We start from the raw sequence: 20,307 nt of genomic DNA on the forward strand, positions 1-20,307 counted from the left end.
AGCTAACATTTTCCCATGGAAAATCTAAAGTGTTGAAACCACATTTTCCATTAGAAACTGATGGGAGAAAAAATCCAGTTTACTAAATATTTTCTCCCTGATATTGCATAGAGGGACTTTCCCTCCTCTCTAGTGTGGCTGTCCTGAATTGCATCTATTTTGACTGTGAAGGCTATCAGAGCCATATTTTCTCTATGCAACCTGCCCAGATTTCCCCTATATTACTTCATTTTCTTGCCCTCCTCATGTCATGTGTGGGAGGATGTGTACAGAGCACTATTAACACCCTCTTAGCTCAGAAATAATTGAAGCATAAGGAAAAAATATTCAGCAGAGAGGGGCATTTTTCAAGCAGCGTGTTTAACAAATAATGGGTGAGAAAATGCATTAATTTTCCAGCCTTTTTTTATTACCTTTAACATGGAGAAAAAACATGCCAGAAATGACCTATTTAATTTAAATTATTCCCATTAACAAACTCATTATTCCCTACGCCATTCCCATCGATAGCAAAGTCTTCCCATCAAAAACTATCAGGCGCTGGTGGGTTTTGAACGTCTTTTCATTAATCTGCATTTTTCCCCTCTTTTCCCCTGCAGGATATACCATTGCTAACGCAGCCGCGACCGTCACAGCCACTCAGCTCAAGCAAGCGGTGACTATGGGGCAAGATTTAGCAACGTACGCAGCCTACGAAGCCTACCCGGCCTTCGCAGTCGCTGCGCGCAGTGATGGCTACGGAGCATATTAATCCTGTCTTTAATCAAGTTCCCTTAAATTGAGCACAGGCAGAAAAAAAAAAAAAATCTCAGTCTGGTAATTCTTACACCCTCATGATTTTAAACTAATCTGTCACCTAAAGTTAGTCGGAGTTTCATTCTTGTAGTTCTTTAGTTTCATAACAGAATATTGGGGGGGGGGGGGGGGTGGGGAGGAGAAATAAAATTAAAAAAAAATCACTCAAAATCAGGTTTTCGCACTAGAAAGCAAAATCTCAGCCCAGAAAATGAATGGTTCTCAGGTGTGTATATATATGTACATATATGTATATATACATGTATATATACATACACACTGTTGTGTGTTTACAAGCAACAACCTGTGCTGAAAACAGTTGGTCCTGTGGACATTGTGACTGGGGAAGGCTGGGGTGTCTCCACCAAGCCCCTCTGTGCATCAGGAGTTCTCCTCCGTTCACCCCCAAATTTCTCAAGCCAGGCAGAGCAGTGGATAAAATGAAAGGTTGTCCTTTTGCCCCGCAGAGGTCTCCAGTTTGCCTCTTACAGCCTCCAGTGCTGTGGGGATGTGTTCAGGAATCTCAAGCAACTTTTAAATTCATTCTGGCACAGCCAAAAAAAAAAAAAAAAAGACATTTATCATAAACATGTCCACCCAGCCTAACAGGCTAGTTTGCATGCTCTTGAGCACTAATTTGATTTTTAAAGCAGGAGGCAAGCATTCAGCAGTTTTCCCTCTTACTTTGCTACTTCTCAGCCATACCTACAAGTCACAAAACAGCAAATAACAGCGTATTTTTAGCAACCTCACATCAAATGGCACCTTCAGTGAAAGATAGGAAAACTTTTAGGACTATTAAGGTTGACCAGAAAAGTGCTCTTCATTAGGGCTAGTCCTCTACTTAATTAGAGCAAAAAGAGCTCACAGCAGTGGCCCAGTAATAACAGGCACCTCTACAGGAATAAAATTATATACAGGGAACCTTGTATATGCACACTAAGAAAATTTGAATCTGCTCAGTCTAGGACCAAAAAAAAACCCTTTTTGGGGAGAGAATTTACCAGCTGGCTGATGATGCCCATTAATTCCAAAGGACCTGGCCCCAAATTTTTCATCTGGTTTAGGTGACATCACACAAGCCGTTTTAAGTGGAGCTTTTCCCGTGCATCCCCAGAGCTGTACAAGGCACAATGGTCTGTGACAAGGTGTTGACTACCAGGAGCTATTTTCTATTCTCACACTTCATCTGACTCGATTTCACTAGGAACGGAACAAAACCACATAAACTGTATAGTTCGTGGTCCTATTAGACCCTTTCTATTTATAAAGTAGCTCATTAGGATGATGTTAAAGGTATTACAAGCCCTCTGCAGTTGCTGTTCAACACGCTTAGCTTTGCAGAAAACAACAAACCTGTTCACAGAGGGTGAAATAACCAAGAGTGTTATGGGTATCGTGGCTTTATTTTCTCTTCTATGTCTTTTAAATCGTGTTTGACTGCCAACGAGTAACATATCCATGTGTGTCTGTCTCACTCTAAAAGACTCCTGTTGGCAGAAAGTGTTTCTCGCTTTCCATGTTCAGTAGCTTTAGTCTGCTTTTTCAGCTATTTATGTAAGTTCAGAAAGATGTCAAAGAAAAGGGCAAGAAGCAGTATTAAAAGTGTGTGCATGAAGCACTTATTTTTGTACGCGTAGTACAATATTTGTATAGAGTTTTAACACTATGAAGTGTAGTGAAGAATCACACTATCCATTTATTGGAGGACAATCACATATGTTTAATCAGAATGAAGTGAAAATGGCAGCTCAATCATCTGTTACAAGGAAACTATAACCGGGATTAAATTCTGTGAAGCAAGTCTGTAATTCTAGAGTAATCCAAGGACATTAACTGGACTTTGAAATATCATTAAAACTTTTTAAACCAACATACATGCCTCAGTCCTTTTATACCCCAAGTTTCATCTGAAAGGGTCATTCTGTGCATGGTAAATAAGAGCACACTTTGCTCTGTAGGGATTGATTTGAGGTCAGACAGGCAAGGTCACAAGCTGCTCAGCAATGACGAGAGTGTTTTCAACATGCACTTTGGGGACACTTGGCACGCATACGCAGCAGAAAATCAGCAGTGTTATGCACCTGCACTTTTAAGTAAAAAATCAAGGGGTTAGGGGTTTTTTCCACCACTTCTTTGGCCAATATTTATTTATCTGTCAATGCTGCAGGAATCACTTTTGCTATAAATTTATTACAGTGGTAATACCTTTGTTCTTCACCTGATCCTTACTTGATGTCTCAGGGGCAATACCAATAGCAAGAGAGCAACGTGCAAAAATAAGCGGTTAGATGGAGTGCTACACGATTTAGGGCTGTGAAGGATTGGTTCCACCTTGGGAAGAGCCTGTTGCCAGGTCACCAATACATAAATCAGCTACAGCCCTGGTCATTTTAAGAAGATGAGGACCTGTTACTTGGAAGACCATCACAGTTGAATGACTGAGCAATAGCAATTCCTGCTTTCATGCCCAGTACACAGGGTTCTGGGTTTGCACCTTTCCAGAGAAATCCTGAGCCCAAGAAATAGGTGGAAGTTCTGGTACCTTGCTACTGATAGCACACAGCACTCAACCAAAGGCCTCCCTACTAAGCCAAAAGAGATTTCACCAAAATAGCTTGACATTGTTCTTACAGACTTACAAAGAGGTCAGCTGTATTCTGGGCTTTAGCAAGAACAGCAGCTCTGCCAGCTCTATTATTTTACCTCATTAGCTTTTCCTGGTGTCCTGCTTTTGTTTTCTTTGAAACCAGGGCAATGGTGGAATTAGCTTTTGTGCTTTAACATTTCGCCTCTCCGAGAACTGAGATTCTCTCTTTGCTCAGCAGCAGCTGGCTGATCAATTTTGGAGAGCAAGAATGATTTTTCAAGAAATCTCAAACCCACAACCCAACTTAAAAAACATTATTTCCCATTTGTAAAGATGTGGCTTCCCAGTGGATAGCAAGACAAAGCCAAAAACCATATCCATCCTCCACAAACAAGTCCAAGACATGTTGGAGCTGTAAGTGATGAGATCAATGGCCCAGAAAAATCAGCAGATGGCCACACATTTGGCTGCTTGCAGGGCAGGAGGTAAAACACCCTGCGTTTTCCTTCCCCCTTCTTCCAGCCAGCCCTTTCCTGGAGGTCTCTAGAGCACAGGCCTCACATCTGAGGTGCGAGGTGAGAATAAAACATTTTTAAGGATTATACAACAACTCCACCTTTGGAGCTGGATAGACCCTGAAACATTCCACCCAGAAACTCTCTCCCATGTTCCACCGAACCCCCCTTTAGAAGTCCATGGGACAAGGTCTCCGGTGACTTTCAAGGGGAGTTGCTTTATCTTTGAGCTTGCATGGCTTCCTTTTCCAACTAGCCCAGCTAAATCTCCCATAGACCATCTCATCTCCCCATCACATACCTAGCTGGATTTCCCTTTTTGGGGAAAAATACAACAAAAACAAACAACCCCTTTGAAGGGTGACATTCCACTCAAGGACCACAAAACACTGCTGGTCACCAGCTGCCTGGAGGTCAGCCTGTCCCTGGTGCTGCTCACGGTACTCGCAGGGGATGCTCCTTTCTTTCAAGGGCTGGAAATTATTGTGTCCCCCCAAAACCTTGGTCTCAGCTAAAATGGCAATTCTCATCTGCCCTTTGTTAAGTGCTAGCGGGGGACTTAGACAGCCGCTACCCACCAACCCCTCTCCTTTGCGCGGTGCTTGGGGTGGGCTGCTCTCTCCCTGGAGATTCCCTGCCATCTCAAACTCCTCTCCATGCCCAGAGACTTGTCCTCACCTGGCTCTGGCTCCCTGCAGGAGATAGGGACTGTGCGTGTCCAGGTTTAGGGCTGTTTAATGGAAACACTGGGAGAGTGAAGTTCCCCGGTCCCCAGACCCACCTCACGCATACGCAGCCCCGGTTGTGAAGATGTTAAAAAGCAGATAGCTGCTGGTGGACCTGTAGGTATGTTGCACGCAAATATCCTTTGTGGGATGCATGCAAACAGCACCAGACAACCACAGGATCAGACAGGTCCTAAAAGCCTATATCAAAGCCCAGAGACAGCAGAAGGATTCTCTCCTTGCCCCACAGTGCCTTGGGTCAGATCCTAATTTAGCATCTCTTCTGCAGCTCCAAATACTGTCGGTAAATTCGGGAGGGATAAGATGTTGTGCAGGAGGAAAGTTGCAGCAAGGTCAAGTTTTGCAAAGGAGCTCTGTGAGGCAGCTCAGCCTGTGGACACAAATTTCTCAAGTTCATACTAGTTTATGTCCCAATAAAAGAAAAAAAAGGTGGAGGTTTGCTCGCCTCCCGAGCACGTAGGCAAGACACAAACGGCTATACATTGAAGGAGAGCAGCCTGAGAGAGGGAAGAGCAACTGCGATGAGTAATGCTATATTTAAGAACTGGCAAGTTGCCCAAATTCCTGAAGAATTTTTCTAGGCTTTGGCTCTGTTCAGCAGCAAGCTCGTTCTTGTGTAAAACGGCACTGGCACCTAGTGGCTGCTGGGTTCAAGCACAGCACCCCAAAACGGCGTGCAGGTAGGAGGAGGGGGGAAGGAAGGGCTGTTGGTCACTGTATGCCAACAGTAGATGACAGCCACAATGCTATTAAAGAGCAAATAAAACAAAGGTCTTCTTTCAACAGCCTTTCTCACACTGAGGCACTCGGAGCTGCTGAATTTTCTAGACACAAAAAAATTACAAAAAGTTCCAAAAAACCTCCCCCAAAACTTCAAAAAGCCTGTGCCCACTGGTGACATAAAGAAATAAGCCTGCTACAAGGTGTTTAACAAGGGGACCTGCTCTGGGGCACTGGTGGGACTCTCCAGATACTCTAATTCTGGCTCTCAACACCTCTTCTCCCATGAGGAACACCAGCTTCCTAAAAACTCGCTTTTGGGGTCAGATGCTCATGTTTTAGAGGGTAAATCTTACCCAGGAGCATTTTAACTGGGCAATTCAATTTTGCTTGTGCAAACATGTTCAGTACAAGCACTACTTAAAAAAATCCATGGTTAGAGTAATGCAATAATACAAACAAAATTATCTGAAAAAAATCAACTAAAACATCTCAGTGTTGCCTGAGAAAAAAATGAACCTCTATTTCCTTTTTCCCAATGTATTTCTTCTAGGAAAACAGGAGCACTCCCATGCTATTTATTCTAGTTTATACAGCATAAGGAAAACGGCAAGTAGAGAGAGAGTGATTGTTATACCGGGATTCATCAGGCAGCACCATTTTCAGACCAGGAAGCAGTTCCTGTGTTTCATAAAGATGATCTGACCCTCCTTTAAGGGGCTGCAATGTGTTTCACCACACATCGTCCCACATGAAAACATGAGCAAAGTGGCAAAAAACTTTGCAAGAAACTTTCTGGATCATTTTGCAACTTGAGCATTGCTGCACTGACCAAGCCTGTCCCATGGCACAGTGGGATGCTGGAGCAGCATCCTCTGCTGCTGCCCACATCCCACAGATGCCACCGCTGCCATCAGAGTGATTTTGCTGGCAAGAGCAGGGTGGACAGGCCGGGTGGGTGAGTTATTAGGGAAGGACATTAAGATCATCTTCAGGGATTTGATTCCCAGTGTTGTTCTTCCAAAGCTCACTCTTTCCTGACTCAATATTGCGATTGCTTTGAGCTCCTCCGGATGGAGATCTCTGAGACTGATTGCAGCTGGTTTAAAATGAATAATTCATTCTCTCCTACCGGTTTTAAAGAGAGGCAAAATTATCTGACTGATGATTCTCTGAAGAATTAAAGAGATTGCATACAAAATTGGTACACACTGTTGGAGCTTATTAAACATTTAGAATTGTTTAGCTGTAAGACACTACGAGAATCCTAAATCCAGATCCGAAAGGCATCTTTTCTTCTCCCTGTGGCCTCTGGATCTACTACTTACAGAGGTTGGAAGAGACTTGGGGACTACGGAGCCATCCCTGCTTACGGCACCCCATGGCAGCAGTCGTGGGAGGCTTTGTCCAGCCAACTTCTGAAACCCCCCAGGAGAAGATTCTCTACCTTCCTGGCTGATCCTCAACCTTTCTGTGTTGAAACCCTTTCAGCCAATGGGTTTTGGGACTGTCCTTCTGCCCCTTCAATAGGATCTTCATTCTGTGCTTTGATGAAAACCCCCACTGATCTTTCACATGGGTTGGAGGGGCACCACGAGCCCTCCTGGTGACATACCTGTAGGTGATTCAGGCTTTGGCCATTGGCTCTGGGCAGCCCTTCATCCAGCCAGAGCCTGCTCACCTTGTGTCCTTCCTGATGCTAAAATGAAGCAGGCTGAAGTCTGTTCTGAGCTGCCTCACCCGCAGCTTTAATTCATAAGTTCAGTTCTTACTGATTTCCATCTGCAGTACCCAAAATATAAACTCACCACAATGAAATCCAACCCTTCTCTGGTTAGACGTGAGTCACCTTTTGCTAGCAGCTGCAGGTTCTCCCTCACCAAGAGGTCCCTCCTAAAATCCCCATCCTGCATATGGCCCCTGGTGTAATGCCAGTGTGTCCTCCCACGACACCCTCCTATTGAAACAACCTCTGGGACATGTAAGCATCCTTATTTTTGATCTTTTTGATGTGTCCCAAAGTGATATTTAGGGGATATAATGCCATCTGCTGCCCTTTGCTGTAGTCAGAGGGCTGGGCAGGAGCTTAACACAAGGACAATAAGAGTGAAGAAAGTCAGCCCTAAAGTCTTCTTCACCCAGCATCCTGCCTCTGGACCGTGTCACAGATGCATAATGTCTCCACGTCATAAAATAATAGCAAACATATGCAGTCCTTCCAGGGACTGGGCGGCCTCTAGCCCGCTGTAGTTTCTTGGGCCACTTGTAATTATTTGAGAGCTTTCAGAGGGCTTCTCTGCCAAAAACTTGCCCAGCATCCCCTTGAAATGACGCAAACTCACGCATGGTGGGCAGCATTGAGCCCACCTGGCACACTGCTCAGTTCAACAGTGACATTTGTGAAAGAGAGTAATACAGTCTAGCAGGAAAAAACTGCCAACAGCTTCAATATTTTATTTCGTGAGTGTCTGACCTTCCTTTCCTTACTCGACACCTTTGAGGTAGGGGCCCATACAGCCACTCTCATCAGGCACCTGTGAAACCAAGCCCACTGATTTATGGAGAACTATGCGCAATTCACTTCACACTGTTGCCTCACTACCACCTGTAGTTTATGGTGGCTTTTAAGTCGGACAATGAATCCTCCAAATGCCCTAACCCAGAATGATTAAATAAAATAATATTCAAACCTTTCTGATGAGTATCTATCCTATTTATCCCTTTACCATCCTAAGGGGTCATCTCTGCACTTCAAGCATGATTGAGGAGTCTTCTCTTCTGATGACTTGTGCATTCAGCAGCTCTTTCCATTTTTATGGACTTGGTTCAATTTTATGGACTATTTTATGATCTGGATTAGCTCCCAATATGCACTAATTCTCTCTGAGAGAGCCTATTCACAATCAATAAGCACTTGTTTAATGACTAAAGAAAAACAGTTACCTCTTTTACTACAATAAGAATCAACTGCAGCAAGATCTGGCCAGGATGGGGACTGCTTGAATGAGAATACGATGGACTAGTGAGACCGAATTGCAGGTAAAAGTCAAAACTTTGCAGGAAGTCAAGCTTTGCACGGCAAAGAATGACCAGCAGCACTTGAGGGACAGCAATGCTGTATAGAGTCACGTATCCCACAGAAGAACTCCCAGGCATGCATTGTGAACATTGCAGATACCAAATCTACTGCACAATTCCTTTAATGAAAGAGATCACCTACAGAGCTGTGACTTCAAACGCTGAAGATGTGCCTTCAAATGGAATAAAGGCAGCACGGTTGTTAGACAGATTTTTCTTGTAGTGCCCGAAGTACCGTATCCTGTAGACACCTGGCTCTGTGTCACGAGGGATGTGCCATTCAATAGTCACGTTGCTCCGACCGAATGATCCTTTGGTCCAGTAAAACCTAGCAGACAAACCAAAAACTGCAGTCAGCAAGAAAATCCACTTTTCATTTGTTTTAATATCCCAAGAGCTGAGATGAACATACTCCAGTTAAGTATAGTTTAAGAACTTCTATCATCCTTTCCTCATATATTTAGGTTATCAGAGCAGCAACCAACAAGCCAACCCAAAACCTGGCAGGCCTGAAAAATATCTGGAAACATGGAAAAGCAAGTCTGTGATCCTTTTAGCAGATAAAAAATATTTCTACCAATGTGTTCTTACATTCCCAACTCCATACCATAACCCCATACAACATTACCTCTGCGAGCAATATTTGCCAACTCAGTCTTCCCTGCCTAGAGTGAATGCCGAACCAAGAGGATGAATATATTGAGGGTCACAAGCAAAATCTATTGTAATCGAGCTCAGGGATTCTGGCACCTGTTTCCATATCAGATTCCTATTTTCTTTTGCAGACTCCTTATGTAAACCCACTTCTGCTCAACCTTAGAACTCTACAGACAGCCACACATCATCTGGGGGCGAGGGATTTTTCAGCTGGCCATGATGGAGAGCTTCTTGGGGAGATTAAGAAGATCAACTGCTCTTCTTTTGATACTGTCAGTGAGGGGTTACTGCTGGATATCACCCTAATTGTATCCAGGCCAGACATGAGACTTATCAAGCCCTCCTGAGATAGCACCCCCATTTCAGGGCTTTAACTACAGGAGGCAGATGAACAAAACACGTTGATTCATCAGCAATTGTAATAAAAAGTTTCCCCATGCCAGTCTCTTACTGAGATTGAAATAAATATTTATAGATATGACTGGGTGAAAAACAGTGAATGATGGGGAAATTTAGTTTGGTAAACAGAGACCACAGGCTGACACAGGGCCCAAGTATCCACCTGGTTGCTCTTGTCCAAGGTTTTGGCGGTGGATTGCACTGGCTTGGCTTGGGACAAAGACAATGTTGTCTTGGGAGATGACAGCGAGGTGACAGCACAGGCCCAAAGTGGTGGGGGATCTCCATCCTTGGGGACCACCCCGACTCACCTGGACATGGCCCCAGGCAACCTGCTATAGCTGCGATGTTGGCCCTGTTGGGAGCTGGGTTGGACCAGAGACCTGCAGCCTGAGCCTGGCTGTAATGCTGTGACCTAAAAATGCCGCTGTGACAGATCTATGCCACCACCCAGCCTCCTCCCCATCCTGCCCTCCAGGCTCTGTGAACCAGGACCACCCCTCTGGGATTCGGGAACTGGAACGTAGCTGAGATGCCACCTGGGAAGAGGCTTCTCGCAGATGAGCTCATGGGGATTTAACCGCCTCTTGTCTCTGTTAGCTGTTTGCTAAAGGCAGGGCCAGGCAAATTCCTGCCTGTAGCTCAGCCCCTCCTCCTAAACAGTCCCAAGAAAGCAATTTCTGCCCCCATGGCAGATGCAGGGTGGGGCCAAACACTTCTCTACTGCAGACACCAAGACAGCATCCAGCAAAAGGGCAAGTCCACGCTGAGTTTGTCCCTGCTGCAGTGGTGAGCGCAGGATAGAGAGCAGATAACAGCTATCTCCTTCCCCAAAAGCTGCACCTCCTTTAGGTAAAGCATCCTATCTTTTGGTGCCTGAAAATAGGCATTTTACAAATGCAGCTGTAAGCTATTTAACACTTTGTAACACTAAGTTAACAAACGGTGCATTCCCTTGCGCTAGTCTCCTATTGCAATGTCAGCACATTCGATGGTATCAAACCTTAGTTTTCCCTGTACTAAAACACCACAGTCTGGCTCCACTAATACCTAGGAAAAAAGTTTGATGCTCCCTGGCCCCATTGCCTTAATTACTGACATTTCAAGGTTAACAAAGTGACTCATTTTCACCTTAACAGAACCCTTTCTTGTGGTGTTTGGTACCTTCCTGAGGCACCAGGAAGGGAGACATTACTGTCTGCATTGGTCTGCCTTCTGGCCAGCCCTTTTAGGCAGGAAAAGGCCAAACAGCTCCTCTTCCTTATCAGCAGAAGTATTTAAGAATCATTCAGAGATCCAAAGTCTGACCTTTCTCAGGAAGGAAAATAAGATGTCTAGATTCCCTTCTTTCCAGCATCATGGCAGCACTTTCTTCAAGTTTTGCACTTTTATATGTTTTTTGTCTTCTCGAGCAACGTGTTACTAAATATTTTCAGTGTTCCTGCCCAAGATTTTGGGAAATCTGTCGGGTTTTTGGAAGAGGAGGGAAGAAGGCAAGGCTACATATATGGGTGATAAAATGCCATCATTTACCTTACTCGGTTAGGGAACTTGACTGGACAGGGTGACATCAGTGAGAGTGACAAAGGTAACATAGTGCAAGCGTTAAACAGAGCAAGCTCTTAGAAATGCAGAGCTCCAGGTGCAGGTAGGAATACATCTCCTGCCCTGGGACAGCCGGATTAGGTTTAGAGAGCAGCTGGTTGCACTTGGGCAGAGACAATTATGCCCTATCAAATGCTCATCATAAATCCAGAGGAAGACTTTCCCAATGAAGCCAAGCTGTCCAGAACTTTGCCTGTCTGACCATGGACGTTACGTGTTTACACTGGGACGTTGCAAAGTCAGAAGACCCCAAGAGGGGTGTTTTTCGGGGTCCGATTTCTCGCAGATAGGTTGCAGATGCAGGTGGGAAAATGTCTGGTTTTATTCAAACAGGGGAGTAACTTGAAATCGAATGGTTTGACAAAAGATGCCTTTGGTATTCGTATTCCATGTGCTGACTTCTGGTGTAGCTCTGAAAGGTGACAGCAGGTTTGCTGCTTAGTGGATATTTTTCCTCAAGACTGACATTTCTAACCTTAACTTTGCTTTCTTGCAAACTTTTTTTAAATTGTTGACTGTTTCTACTTTATGACGCACAGCAAAGCTGGCCAGTTTTTCCCTATGAAAACCTCACTGAGGTGACCCTCTCATATTTTCTATTTGGTATCCTAGTCAACAGCACAGTATGGCAGATGGATGGATGTAGGCTCTGAACAAGTTGGACCACGAACCTTCTGTAATTCTTGCTCTTCCTTCTACCTTTCCCAAACTTATAAGCCTTCATTGCAGAAGCTAGACCCAAGGGGAAGACCGGTTGTCACGGTCTTGACAAGTCAACCACCCAAATACGGACAGATCCATCCCCAGAGAGCATCATCTACAGGGGCAAGACCAATCTATGGTTGGGAGCTCTGAAATGAAGCCCTTCAGGTTAAACTCGAATTACTCCATGGAGGCTGTGGAACAGTGAAATCTGGTCAGGGCACCTACCGGGTGTCCCAGGAGGCATCGTTCCATACCACGTGCCAGCTGTCTGAAGTGTTGGTGTATCTCTCCACCGTCAGGAAGTTGTGTTCAGTCTGGAATAACAATAACAGAATTAGCCAGATGCTTAAGGGACAGTCATGCCCCTACTTTTCTGTGTCTCTTTAAGCTGGAGAAGGGACTATGCTTCTGTTTGCTTTACTGGGAAATGCAGTAATTACTAGCAAAAATGCTTGTATGTCACTGCCAAAACACAAATTTAAGCTAATAAATGATGCAGAGAATGAGTAAAGAACTTGATCATTAAAAAGAGAACGGACAGGTGAGGTATTTGCTATCAATGTCTATGCAAGATGAGTGATGGGACGAATTAAATACTTTAAATTTTTTTGCTTTATTAAAGTAATGCACCAGGCTGGTAAGATAGAGACTAGAGGCCCTGATTTCTATGACCAGATGGTGCTGGATACCAACCAAGAAAGAGTGTCTGGCCTAATGCATGACATGGGTGCCTTTGATTTCAATAGTTTGAAGAGATCATGAATGGTCCATATCTGACCAAATTAAGGACTTTGCCCAAAAGATTCTAGTGGTGTGAATTCCCAAAGCACATGCTGAAGGGAGAAACTATCTTCTTCTGAACTCCCAGCAAAGAAAAAAAGCACTGGAGGCACACAATCTTACTCCTTCTGAAATCTGAACATCACAGATTAAAATGCATCAGGCAGAGGCAGTAACTAAATATTCACTAACTCTGAACATCCCCAACTGCAGTGTCGCTGTGTCATATTTACCGCATTCTCTGCAGAGTTCCTGGGGTTCGCACCTACAAAAGTTACTTCAGCAACTTCTCTCTGTGGGGGAAATTGAGATTTAATTAAAGACTGAGCAGCATATTGCACATTAAGAATATCCTTTGAAGATGCCATATAGGTTTTTTAGTGGTTTGTTTGGGTTTTTGTGGGGTTTTTGGTTTTTGTTTTTGTTTTAAATCATTTATAATTTCACTTGGTGCCATAGCAGTGGACAATTTAGACTATGAACTGGTATTCTGTGTCTTGCCATTCTACTTGTCCTGCTTGGTGGATAAACTCCACCATAGTACATAAGATTTATGTGTTAAAGAGGGAGGGAAATAGGTGAGATTTTTAAGAAAGTCTCCCTGCCTTCTTCCTACCTTACTGCTGGAGACAGCAGTGAGACAAAAATCCTTGCTCTGAACACCTTATCTAAATTTTGAGCATTGAAAACTGAACCCTTTCTGACATTTTAATTTCATTTAGATTCCATACTACAAGCATCAAAGTTGACCTGATTTCTGCTTGTAAAGAAATCACTGTACAATATTTGCCTATTTAATAATCATCTGTTATTTGATTTTGAAGCAGAAGGGGAAATCTTCTTCATGTTGAATAAAGGGCTTTTATTTTCCCCTTCATTCACCCATTTTAATCACATTCAGTACAATGACATTGGCATGAAAACGCTCTGTCTCTGCCTTTTCAACCATGCCCGCTAAGAGCAACCACAACCCTTTCTTTAGAAAACACAGACTTTTTTGGATGAAGGGTAAGAACTTAAAGATGATTTCCTAAATAGGTTTTAGCAAATCCTTGAAGCTCTCACCGCTCGATACTGTTGTCTCGCTTCTTGTAGCACATCCCCGAAAGTCTTATTCACCGGCACGCGATCGGCAGTGAGAGGAGGCAGCAAGGTCGTGTTACCTATATTGAAAAACGGGGGTTCTGGACCACGTGGCAAATCCTGAACTGTATTCTGGGAGAGGGAAGATGTGCTCATTATACATACATATAGATAACCGATATCTCTGTGATGACTCATATCACTGCTGTGGCTCTTTATCCAAGTCCATTGCTTAGACAGATAGATTTCAAGAACAAGGGCAATAAAGTGAGCATAAGACCAAACAAGAGGATCTTCATCTGTGCAGGAGCAATCCCCGCAGGACACCCGCTGCCCTGTTGCTGAGGTCCCCCAAATCCACGCGCCAGAACACCCCACGATTTCAGGAGGCAGTGCCCCCGCACCGGTCCTGCGCATTCACGTGGTCCACAGATACAATGGTAACGAACATTGCCCTGTACAGCAGAAGTGTTACAGATTTTTCTTCCTCTTGGTAGGAAAGCAGCAGCTTCAGGCCATGCTGAATGGTTAGAGGTATCTATTTCCTAAACTTTGAACTGAAAAACTCCCAGAATTTCTCAAGTGGTACAAGACACCATTACAGGAATTATTTTCATATCACAAGAGAATTCCTCAAAGCAGTTTCTTATGAGAAAAGAGAGGGTAGCAATCACGCAACTTCACTGAGGAACAAATACAGCCATAACCAGGCTTTACAGGATTTAAATGTCTCTGGCAGCAAGTGTCATATAGAAAATTTTGATTACCGTAGCAATAGCCCTTGCGAGTCCTCTGTACAGTTGAATGTAAGCCGAAAGGGTGTGTGGCCCATAAATAGTCGATGCAGCCTCATATCGTTGAACCTAGCAAAGGACAAATTTGGAAAAGGAGGGTTTGAAGGACTCTTGAGCGGTTTCTACAGCTCATCTTACTGTGCCAAGACAAGATCAGCACTATATCTGCAGGGGCTTTATTTACTCCCTTACTGCTAAGGAGACAGCCCAACAACTTGCCTAAGTATCCCTGCTGCAATTTCAGGTTACTCTTCATTCTCCGAGCCATCACAAACAGGGAGGACCGGTTGTCATTCTTCCAATTATCACAGCTCTTTTACTCTTTTAAAGGCTTATGATGTAGGTTGTCTCTTCTCCAACATTTTGGGTGGGACAACCCCAGTTCTTCCAACCCTCTCTCTCAGTTTAGGGTTTCTAAATCCAAGGAGTCCATCCAACAGTCCAAATCTTCCTCAAAGCACAGTATCTACCATGCCTTGTGGGGACCCTTAAAACTGGCAAGCTATATTGCAGTCTTTTCCACAGTAACATGGCACTGCAATTCACGTTCACCTTACAACCCTACCGCTCCGAATCTTTCTTCTGGCAATTTTGCCACTTTATGAAGATAATTTCTAATTCATCCAAGTCATCAGGAGATTACTAAACCAGACCTGAACTCACAGGAGCTCCTTTCAGTATGTCTGCCCATTTCACATTAAAGCATCCATACGTACTCTCTAGCTATGGTCAGGAAACCACATTGGCCCTTGGACCATGTCCTCTAGGCCAGAATAAACAAGGAGGTCTCCTGATTTCTGCCACAGATTCTTCTGCTTTTTGTGGCAAAGGAGAAGTACTCTAAACTTCATTCATAAATTTCATAATTTCATATGAATTATCATCCCATAGAGCCATAAGTGAACTCAGTTAAAAATGTTCAATCTGCAATTTTAACATTTACCTGGTATTCTTCATAGGTGGTAATGTAGTGGGTGTAGACATTGCACAGACCTGCAATTACGACATCCATTCTTGGTGTACCATGAGAATCAAATTCCTAAGAAAGGAAATAAATCACTTATCTTCTAACAACTGCTTAATGAACAATTATGTTGTGGTGGTGGTGGTGGTTTTGGGGGAGTGTGTGTTTGGGGTTTTTTTACCCAGACAGAATACAAAGTTACAGTGGGGAGGGGACTGAATGTTCAGGGAATGCAACCCTACAAGTGTAATTTGTCTTAGTTAACATCTAATATTCACTTCCCATAGCGAAATAGGAGAGATTACCTCATACTCTGGTAAATTTAATAAACTTAGGGGCTTGTTTTGAAGCTGATGTCTGTATTCTCCTAAAAAAATAGGTGATACAACTATGTGAGATAGGCTCAGCGAGTTGTGGAGATGGTGTCTGAGATTAAGATAGCATTCAGGCTGCAGCTGAGAATAGGATCAATCAGGAAAATGGAAAAAAAAGACATTTGCCATTTTTTTCCAGTTGTTCTCATGTTGCAAAATCCCGGTAAGGATTAAGGAGCTAAACCCCTCCACCCCAGAGACTCCTTGCTAGCATCAGTTATGCCTGGATCCCAGTTGAATTAGCTTGTGTTGGCTTAATGAATTGAAACTCAATTGGTTTGCTTCTTTGGGGAAGGATATTCACTTCTCCTGCATGTCAGTAAGCACATGCAAATGTGTCTGAAACAATTGTGAGAAGGAAACATCTGTAAGACATGAGACCCATGGACCCAGGTGGGAGGAGGCAAGGGAAAAACCAGAAGGGTCAAGAAACATGAAGTTCCACATATGCTGCGCTCTGAAGAAACTTCTTCCTCAGTAACTTACTCTTTTAACAGCTTCCCGCAGCCTGCGTCCAGACATGGTCCTAGGGGTATTAAGGGAGCAATGTCAGTCTCCAGAAATGCAGGGAGCTAAAGCAAGAATCCCTGGTTGGACATGCAGCACACCACCAGAAATTCACACAGCGTTTGCAGCGCTGCTCAGCATCTCTTAAGGCTTCTCTGTGATGAGCTCAACCAAAACACCTCAAAACATTTCATGTGCGTCATCACAGCCAGGGTGAGGCTGGAGGCACCCCAGGGTAAGGTGGGTTAGGAAAAAGGTGCTAGAAATAAATCATTATCCTATTCAGGTTTTCACCATTGTACCATCGACAGTGTAATTCATCATTACGGTGTTTGTGGTGTGAAAAAAATCAAAGTTAACAAGTTCCTTTTGTTTCATTGAAACTGCATTTTGCAATGAACAGTTAAAATTATTTAGGAGGCTTGTTTGCATCTCATTCATTCCCATGGCTAGTTTACAGAACAGAGAAGAAAATGGGAAACTCCGGGTAACCAGAGGAGACAGTATACAAGAAAGTACATGCAGTGGACATATATGTGTAGTGCCTGCACAGCTATCACATATTTGGAACATTTTTTAGCCTACACACCCTTTCTACCTGCAGGCAGAAGTATCACAGGTGGTTTGAATGAAATGCTGCTGGCTGCAATACGTAGAACAAGACCAAAGAAACACATACGTGAACTCTCCGGGAACAGCAATGATTGCCAGTGATCCAATGGCAGCAATCTGAACATCCACGATGTCAGGGTGCCATGGGTGAGGCCGAGTCATCTGAGGTGAAAAAAAGTGGATATAACTGTTGTAGGGTAGTAGCAAAAAAAGATAGCTGAAGTGTTTTCCTTCCTACCATCATAAATCAGACAAGTAAGTTTACTTTGTAGACAGGCACATGACAATGTAGTTTCTCCACATGGACACCAAGTTGTCTGACTATAACAGACAGATAAGGTACATGTGAATACTATGGGTACGGCAAAAAAAAAAAAAAAGTGTTGCCAGAGGCATAGCTTAAAGCAAGGTGGGTAAATAAGGTCAGGGTAGCACCTAGAAACCTCTCACCTGCATGGGAAAAGGATAGAGTTAGGATCAATAAGGTTAATCATCTGTCCAGGAAAGCGAAAGTGAATGAGTGAAATCAGAGAGCCCGATGGTGATGGGAAGGAAATAAGAGTTACGTCTTCGTTAGCTGAGCAAATGCACTGTCAGTTGTGATGCAGAGGGAGAGTTTCTAAGTAACCCAGAGGGTGATGTTCAGGGAACTCTTGACCTAGCCCTGGCTTCAAACTGCCCCTTAGCAGGGACCACACCATACTCGGATTCAGCACCATTGCAGCAGCCAAAACAGATGCTACCGCAGCATTTCATCTTAAAAAAAAAAAAAAAAAAAAAAAAATTATCTATGAAGAAGCCTGTTAAAAGGAAATTAAAAACAAGAGCTCAAGGGTGGCATGGCTCCAGCAAATGAAATGCAAAATCCCACTCCAGCAAGCCAAAAAGAATCTTGAGGAGCAATTTACTGGGGGCAAAACATGAATGACAAAACCTTGTGAAGCACGTCAGAAGCAGGAGGCCTGCTGGGACCTCTTTTTATAAATGATGAGGTGAGGAGCAGATTGAACACAAAGCAGTGCTAGGAAAGCTTTTAAAGAGACTCGTGAAAGGAATAACAATGAATTGCCTCATCCAGATGGCATCCTCTAAGTGCTCTAAAGGACCCTGGACATGATCCCACTCCACTACAGTGCCTTTGCCTTAATGCCAAGGGAACAAGAGGTGGAAAATGGGGCATCAATTTTCTTTTAAAGTTTTAACTAGGATTTTGGGAGAGTTCGGTAAGAACAAACACCAAGTCCTGCCGAGGACAGAGTAGCCCCGAGCACGAGGACAGGCTGGGACCAATAGGGCAGCAGTTCTGAAAAGGCTGGCCCTAAAAAAATAACCCTTCCCTGTGTGAGTGGGGCATCCCTGGGGTGGGGACCAGCACTGGGGGATCTCCATCCTTGCTGACTGCCCCACGTCTTCTGGACATGGCCCTGAGCAGCCAGCTGCAGTGTTGGTCCTGCTGGGACCGGGGTCGTGCTGGAGAATCCCAGCCCAGGGTACCTCCAGCCTGAGCCTGGTGCGACTCTACCCGTGGATGAGTAAGTCTGGCATCAGCCAATGTTACAGCTCACAGAATTATCAGACACTTGAATAAACGTGACAAAAAAAGCAGAGAAGTCAACAGAAAGTTTCCAGAGGAAGTCAAAGCCCGGTAAAAACCTTTGAAGACAACACTGAGAAGGTGGGTATGTTGATACAGTCCCCAGAGCTTCCAAAAGGCACCATGATGAGTTACTTCATTTTGCACGGACTAGTCTGTCACATGACAGAAGGAAAGGTCCTCTCATGGATTAAGGTAGGAAACCAATGGTAGGATGGAAGAAAAATCCACCCAGAGCTATTAAGGTCTGAGCACCAGCAGAGGATGTCCTGAAGCCAGAGATTGCCAGGAGGCAACGCTGAGCTCCACGCACTGTTGACTTTCCCTGACCTCATGCATTTTCCCTGTGTATCCTGCTCAGGGCTGTTTCACAGGCAGAGAATTAGGCCAGGGTGGATCTTCAGATGGGCTTTCGGACCCTAATGGGAGCAACAGATCTGGTCCCTCCTCCTGGGATATAAGGAAAAGATGCTCTGCAAGAGGAAAACTTCCACCTCTCATTCTGATGCAAACTAACGTCAACACTTTTTCTTGTTTTCTATTTTCATGCCTTCAAAGCCCTTGCAGCTCTCTCTGCTGCACTGTTCTTCACCATATGGGCTGGCACATACATCATCTATAGCACCCTACCAAAACCTAGGCCAGATCAGCAATCTCTGCACTTCCCAGGGCACACACCAGTGCATCCTTACCTCTCCGGTGCTAAAGAGGATTGGCTTGGGTTTGTGGCAGGCTTTTGTTTCATTGGAGGGCTCTCCCAGCAGCTGGTCCCGGATTTCATCCCAAAACGGGTGCCCTTCTAGTGAGCCTTGAAGGGGAAACATCTTTTAACTGCTGTTCCTTCAGCTGCCCCAGCAGCTATTGGACAGAAAACTCATTTATTACCCCCTCCCTGCTTACGTGGTATAGGACATTTCTCAGCGGATTCTGACTACCTCCCTTTTCTGGGTGGTTTAAAAAGCCTAGCTTTAACCCAGCTGAGCTCCATCTTGGTAGCCTTTGGATAATGAGAACAAATGAGAAAGATTGCCCCAAAACCAGCGCTTTCTTCTCCCCAGTCCCCATCCAGCGCTCGCCTTCCTTCAGATCATGGTCATATCCTTGTCCAGAAGATTTCTGACGAACACAGACAAACTTGCAAGGGGGCCGTAAGATCACACCTTCCTAAAAATTCATCCCTTTGGAGACTGTGGTTCAACGAGCTGTTGACGTTCTTAAATGTCTCTGGGGGTTTGAATCTATTTGGGGGATGCCCCATGTCCTCCCCGTTTGTATGAAGCCATATTGACATCTGGTCCCTAAATTACCTTGTGTGAAGTTGAAAGCCCCCACTCCATCAATAGTCCCTGCAGCAAAGCTGTATCCTAAGGCTGGTTTACATGTTTTAACCTTAATCAGAAGGGAGGAAAAAATGAAAAAGAGGTATTTTAAAACCAGTTCCCCTCAGCGTGCCACGTCCTGCTGTAAGAATATAACATTTCTTCCTTCCTTATGCCTGCATCCTGCGAGTTCCTGCTCTTACCGTGTGCGTGGCATTGAGCTCCACCGAGACATCACTCATGTTCACCCACTGGTGAGCTGAGCTGAGGGGTCCTGTGACCTCCTGGTAAGCTTTTTCATACAGTTCCTAAGGGATACACAAGGTGGAAATCCTTGAGGAAAAAGAAATCAGGAACCCAGCTCTTCTGAGATTCAGCTATATGAACCATTTCTTCATTCTGTTGACACCTTCCAGTGGCCTCTTCCAGGCGTTAAAGCAAGAGTGTATTTCCCAAGCTCCTTTGTTCCT

At 44.3% G+C, this 20,307-nt stretch overlaps 2 protein-coding genes across 10 annotated transcripts in view; one reads left to right on the forward strand and one right to left on the reverse strand.

Annotated features, from left to right (window-relative positions):
• A1CF (APOBEC1 complementation factor) overlaps positions 1-2,668 on the forward strand; it is a 28,856-nt gene extending 26,188 nt beyond the window's left edge. For 2 of the 3 annotated variants that reach the window (XM_049810181.1, XM_049810182.1), the window contains exon 12: positions 600-2,668. In XM_049810181.1, coding sequence (XP_049666138.1) covers positions 600-751 — 152 coding nt within the window. In that variant the 3' untranslated portion in view covers positions 752-2,668. The remainder of the gene's footprint in view (positions 1-599) is intronic. The other variant, XM_049810183.1, reaches the window with a different exon arrangement.
• A 5,482-nt stretch (positions 2,669-8,150) lies between these two features.
• Positions 8,151-20,307, reverse strand: part of LOC126042669 (putative neutral ceramidase C) — a 34,485-nt gene continuing 22,328 nt past the window's right edge. For all 7 annotated transcript variants that reach the window (XM_049810175.1, XM_049810171.1, XM_049810168.1 and 4 more), the window contains 11 exons: positions 20,041-20,145; positions 19,826-19,907; positions 19,211-19,326; positions 16,992-17,086; positions 16,292-16,331; positions 15,411-15,506; positions 14,441-14,536; positions 13,656-13,805; positions 12,824-12,883; positions 12,036-12,124; positions 8,151-8,772 (listed from right to left, as the gene is read on the reverse strand). In XM_049810175.1, coding sequence (XP_049666132.1) covers positions 8,583-8,772; positions 12,036-12,124; positions 12,824-12,883; positions 13,656-13,805; positions 14,441-14,536; positions 15,411-15,506; positions 16,292-16,331; positions 16,992-17,086; positions 19,211-19,326; positions 19,826-19,907; positions 20,041-20,145 — 1,119 coding nt within the window. In that variant the 3' untranslated portion in view covers positions 8,151-8,582. The remainder of the gene's footprint in view (positions 8,773-12,035; positions 12,125-12,823; positions 12,884-13,655; positions 13,806-14,440; positions 14,537-15,410; positions 15,507-16,291; positions 16,332-16,991; positions 17,087-19,210; positions 19,327-19,825; positions 19,908-20,040; positions 20,146-20,307) is intronic.

The sequence above is a fragment of the Accipiter gentilis genome, chromosome 9 (genome assembly GCF_929443795.1).
Source record: "Accipiter gentilis chromosome 9, bAccGen1.1, whole genome shotgun sequence".
Taxonomy (NCBI): Eukaryota; Metazoa; Chordata; class Aves; order Accipitriformes; family Accipitridae; genus Astur; species Astur gentilis.